Source organism: Cariama cristata, unplaced genomic scaffold (assembly GCF_000690535.1).
Source record: "Cariama cristata isolate BGI_N322 unplaced genomic scaffold, ASM69053v1 scaffold25766, whole genome shotgun sequence".
Classification (NCBI taxonomy): Eukaryota; Metazoa; Chordata; class Aves; order Cariamiformes; family Cariamidae; genus Cariama; species Cariama cristata.
In genome coordinates this window covers 12,921-18,321 of record NW_009623081.1, presented here as the reverse complement: position 1 = coordinate 18,321, position 5,401 = coordinate 12,921, and the positions used below count along the sequence as shown (strand labels likewise).

The window sequence follows — 5,401 nt, the reverse complement described above, 5'->3', positions numbered from 1 at the left end:
TCTGAAGAGGATTTTACAAGATTCTTTAATGTAGTTGGAATGTATGTGTAATCTTTTGACCTTGTTCTTAGTTTTTGATGACTATGGCATGTTAAGTGCTCATAATTGGGTTTGCTCTAGGCTGAAACCTGACCTGCTCTCTGCAAAGGAGAAGATCAGATCTATTGTAAGAAGCACTCAAAGGGGCTAACTTAGAAATTGCAAGGCCATGACTGCTGAGAGTAAGGATCTCTGAAATATGGCAATTTCTTAGGAAGGACATGCTGTCCTGAGGAATGCTTCTCTTTCAGCTTAGTTTAAAATTGGACTTTTCACCCAAAAGTTTTTGTCCTGTTGTCTAAATTTTCTTTTTTATGCCATCTGATTTGCCTCATAGCTCAAGCTGCCCTACTGTGAAAGCTGTCTTGTAGCTTCAACTGGTGCAACGTGACTCCTAGGTATGAGAGCAAGTCACATGCTTTTCACTCTCTTCTTGGAAGGGGACTCAGCTCTCATTGTTTAAGCCATGTGCAAATGAGACCTCTAATCCAAAGTAGTTTTTAACTTCCTTCTTCAGCCAGTGGGGAGAGGAGGAGATCTTCAGAGATTTATTGCATCCAAGTATCAGTGTTCAAAATAGATGGGATTAATTGTCCTATGGAGATGTATGTCGCTTTCCACTGAGAAGAACCCTAAAAATTAACTTTGTCTCACTGTCAAATTTTTAGAAGAGTAAATTTAGAGGAAGTTAATCCTGTCCTTGGTTCAACAAAGTACCAAGTGACATTTGTAAATTCTGCAAATAGCAGTCTGTCCAACCAAGTATCTTCTAGTCCCTGTTTGCTTCAACTTAAAGATGATGTAGTCTTTGTATCATGTCTCCTTTGGGGAGGATGAATAGAGTGTCCAACACCTACATGAAAGGAGTATAGAGCAGTCAAAACCAGCAGCAGGCACTGGCAAAGAAATAGAGCCAAAGAGATTTTAAAAAAACTGTCCAAAAGGATCAGTGCAATGATCCAACCTGCACTTTATTTTTCAAGCCATCCCTTTTCTGTCTGTCTATGACAATATTGCTGGAACTGGTCTTTCTTATTTTAAGCTTTCTGTGTGAGAGGAGTAAAACTGCTTAAAACAAATGTGACTGAGTGGTAGTTTGCACAGTATAGCATTGTTAGCCCTACTCTGCCAGTTCCCATTGGGTTCCTTGATAGTTCTTAAGAATATAAAACATGAGTACAGGTAGAGTATGTCAGACCAATGGTCCCTCCAGCTGAATATCCTGTTTCTGCCAGCAACTAACAGATGCCTATATAACTTTCTCTAATCCTTTCCCAGCCTCCATCTATTTTCAGCTTATGAGACTTTCTTGTTAAATGGAGAATTGCAGCTGACTTTCTTGTCTGTTATGTTTTAGAACTAAAAAACCAAAGAAAACATCTGCTCTGCCAACCAAGGAAGAGAAGCCTAAACTAACCATTTTTGAAGAGGAAGTCGATCCGGATGAAGGACTCTTTGGCCCAGAAAAAGATTTCTCATCAACTGGTCCCAGAAAGAAGATGAAAGAGAGTAAATCTGTTCTATATTTTTATATACACAGGTTGTTTTACCTAAAGCATGTATATAACTGAGCTTTTAAAATGTAGTGATACAGAGTATACAGGCTAAATAATGACTTGGGAATGTTAAGGCAAATCTTCAGCTGGGGCAGAATAATCTAGAATCATTCAGAAAGAGTAAATAAGACCTGTAGTCCCCGTAGCTATTCACTGTTGACATTTTGGGCTGGGATATTACAGGTCTGTGGGAGCTGACTGTCACACAGTCACTCAATGCCACTCCAAGAAGAGTAACGTGACCTACTTTTGCGTGCAGGAAGAAAGCAGATTTACCAAGTCCTGAGAGCCCAGAGTATCACTGCACTTTGTGGAATGGAAGTCCTTGTAAAAAAATAATTGTCTACCTGATCTTTTTTTTCAGCCCAGTAGTCAGATTTACTAGCTTGTTTTAATGCAGGTATTGTGTTACGTAGCATGATTTAACTACAGCATTTTCTGGTTCCCTTTTAGATCTGAAACTATTTGAAGACCCAGACCTTGGTGGGGTGGTAAGACTGGGTGACTCACTACTGCTGCCAGCTGCCTGTGAGAACAGGGAGTATGTGCTGAACATAGGTCCTGAGGAGGACACTGAGGAACTGCTGAGGTACACATCTCAAATCTGTCATGTAGGATGAAGGTGATCTGAGGAGTTATTTAGACCTCAAAAAAGATGAATTTGAGGGCAAAGCTTAAATACTTTGAATGCTAACTGTGAATTAATACTTGTACTTACAAGTAAAAGGTAAGATACATGTCATGGAGCTTGGAAATGAAACACATTAAAAAGGAAATTAGGAAGACCCTTTGAGAAAGGTAGTATGCAAGGTATTATTCAGTGACTCCAAAGGAAGGGTCTTGAAGGCCCAAGACATGCCGTGTAGTCCTTGTTTTCTAACATGACACTTCTGCTTTCTGCAAGCGATCCACAGGGGGTGAAAACTGACCTCCATTATGAAAAGTGAGAAACAAAGCCCAGAAACAAAGAGGAATTCAGCTTCAGTGAGCTGAAATCAGGGGCTCTTGCCACAAAAGAAATGATTTTCTGCTGCTGGCTCACCGATCTCCGTGCACACTTCCAGGGGGAATCCTGTGCATACCTCCACAACTGTAAAGGACTCTTATTAAAGTCTCTATCACCCTGCTTTTAATTTTTAATCTAGTGGAAAGGAGCTCAGAGTTGCAGGAGGGAATAATGTACTTGTTTTTACACTTATCTGCCCCCTTGATAGTGTAGTGCTGGAACATATCATCACATAATGTGTTTTATTCTGGACATCTCTCTCACAAGACTAGTTTGCCTGCACTGATAATCCTCAAAAGTTCAAGGAGGGAGCCAATGCTCAGAGAGACCAGCATCACCAGGGAGTCTGTGCTGCAGTAAAGAGTCAAATTCATGCCTTCTGGATCTCAGGCTGGCATCTGATTGATGAAGCCAACCTGCTTCCAGTGCTAATTCTTGCCAGACAGCTCCTGTTAGGATGTGTGGTTTCCACAGCAGGTAGTAAACCCAGGAGACAGAATCTGTGTGTGGTTTCAAACCTCTCTTGAAGCAGGTAGTTTTGCAGCTGTTGCTTTCTATGCATGCAAAAGTGCTAGCTATCTCAGCGGTAATCCCTGACTTAATTTAAGCAAAAGTTAAATTGGGTTGGGTGCCATCTCGCATTACATCCTGACAGCCCACCTCATGTTTATAGAAGCCGACGGGACACAACATGACCTGATTTAGTGCTGTGGTATACTGGAAGCAAACACATGTGTGCTTGCAATATTTTTGTGTTTGCTTTCTCCTTTGCTAGCAATCTCAGCATACAGCACTTGATCCAGATTGTTCATACAGCTAGAAGAGAAGTGCCTGTTTCAATGCAGTCCTTGCATTATTATCCACTAGTGGAGAGAGCGTCTCCATCTGTCATTTAATGTCCTTTGGATTATATGTTTTCTCCTCCTCTGTGGCAGAGAACGGCCTCTGAAGTCTGCTCCGAGAGCAATAAACCACGCTTTTAGATCAGTTTGGGGTCATCAGTGTTAGCAGCACACCCAGGTGGTTATGGAGACCCATGGGAAAATATTCCATTTCTTTTAAATTCCAGTAGTTTTCATTTGTTCTTGTATTGTCCCACTGCTTTCAGTAGTTGACAAGTCATCAGGATCCAACTGGAAATGAATGCATGTAATGAGGTAGAAAATCATGCCAGTGGTGCAATGGGAAAGTTGCTGTGGGACTCCAGAGGCAACTCCTGGCTGTGCAAGAGGTATAGGCAGATAGATCAGGATCTGTTGACCTGCTCAGGTGCCTAACACCCTCTGAAATCCCCCTGATAAACCTAGTTCACGGTGTTATCTGCACATCATAGAGGGCTGGTGGACTTAATCCAAGGCGACTGGGGATAAAGGAGAAGCTGTTAAAGCAGGGAAGAGGAGTGGCAGTGCTGTTTTAACCTAGTAGAATACTTCACCTTGCCTCTATGTAAATTCATTGCAGTCACCTCAAATCCTGTAGCTGAACTTTCTCAAGTGGTTATGCACAATGCACTTTGATTTCTGTTCAGCTGGAAGCCTTAGCAGAACTGTCAGGTCTCATAAATGCAGAGGCAGCATTTGAATCATCTCCCACCTTCCGTTACCACCAGACTGGTGTTAGATGTTCTTCTAGGGCAGTGCCACAGTCTCTTTTCCAGGCAGTGACCATTTGTGGTGAGAGGAGATGTTCAACGTAAGCTGAACCTTGCAATCTCTCTGGCATGGGGGCTTGAGCATATTTTGAGGCCTAAGAATAAATCTTGCCTTTGCCCTGTAGATGTTGACAATCCCTCTCCTTTCCCAAAGGTGACTGAAGAAATGTCTCCCTAGCCCTCAGATCAAAGTAGGAGCTGTGACAACCCATTCCTTTAGTGGGATAGAGCTGGCTAAGCTGCTAGAGGAAAACTGGCAGACGTCTTGATCTGTTGAACATGCTCTGTTATACCTTATAGAAAATTTGCCTGTACTTATTTTGTCAAGACCTAAGACCGACCTGAGCTATGATGCACCAGCAGGTCTGTGGTGGGTCCAGAAACCTAGACATGTTCATTGTACACAGATGGAGTAGCTGATGGTGCAAATCTGGTAATGCAGATGTGGTAGCTCTTGACTTACGTAGTGTGCATAACCACACATGGATGTGGTAGATCCGAGAAGTGTCTGACTTACTTACTGGAAAATCATGGGCAGAGATAGGAAAGCACTGCCTAAGGCAGAGGAAGGCAGAACCACCTTCTTCCAATGGGAAGGGATGGGAAAAAGATGATGTTCAGTGCAGAAGACAGGAGCAACCAAGTCCTTCGTGATCTTTATGGTACCCGAATGGTTGTAGCAGCAGTAGCACCACAGCACTGTCAGCACAGCAGTGAATCCCCAGCAGTGACTTGTAACTCTTGAGGAAGAGACTGTTACAGAGACAAATGAGTCTGCAAAATATTGTGTGGGCTGTGCTTGTCACAACATGAGGGAGAAGAGAATATGATAAACATTCTCATTGCAAACTGAAGACTCTGCTCTCTGTGGATACCTGCTCAAATGAACTGAGAATTATTATTTTAAATAGAATCACCTATTTTACATTAACAAGTGTTGAGCTTTAAGAAGAACCTATTGCTTTGTAAGTGTAATGAAAGATATTTTTTTTTAATGGCAAAATATCCATGTCCTTTTGAACAAGTATCTTCCCTCTCCCTGTCCATTGACCAACCTTTTACTGGTTACTAATTTCTTGGCCTACCAACAAATATTAAGTGATGGTCATGGAGAAACTAGGTGAGCTACCTCACTCTAACCAGTGGCAT

At 42.1% G+C, this 5,401-nt stretch overlaps 1 protein-coding gene across 1 annotated transcript in view; it reads left to right on the top strand.

Moving 5' to 3' along the window:
* Positions 1–1,396: 1,396 nt before the first annotated feature.
* LOC104163561 (HCLS1-binding protein 3-like) overlaps positions 1,397–5,401 on the top strand; it is a gene marked incomplete at its 5' end in the record, with an annotated part of 10,488 nt that continues 6,483 nt past the window's right edge. Inside the window, 2 exons of the mRNA XM_009702605.1 lie at positions 1,397–1,548; positions 2,049–2,184. Of these exons, the coding sequence (XP_009700907.1) occupies positions 1,397–1,548; positions 2,049–2,184 (288 nt within the window). The remainder of the gene's footprint in view (positions 1,549–2,048; positions 2,185–5,401) is intronic.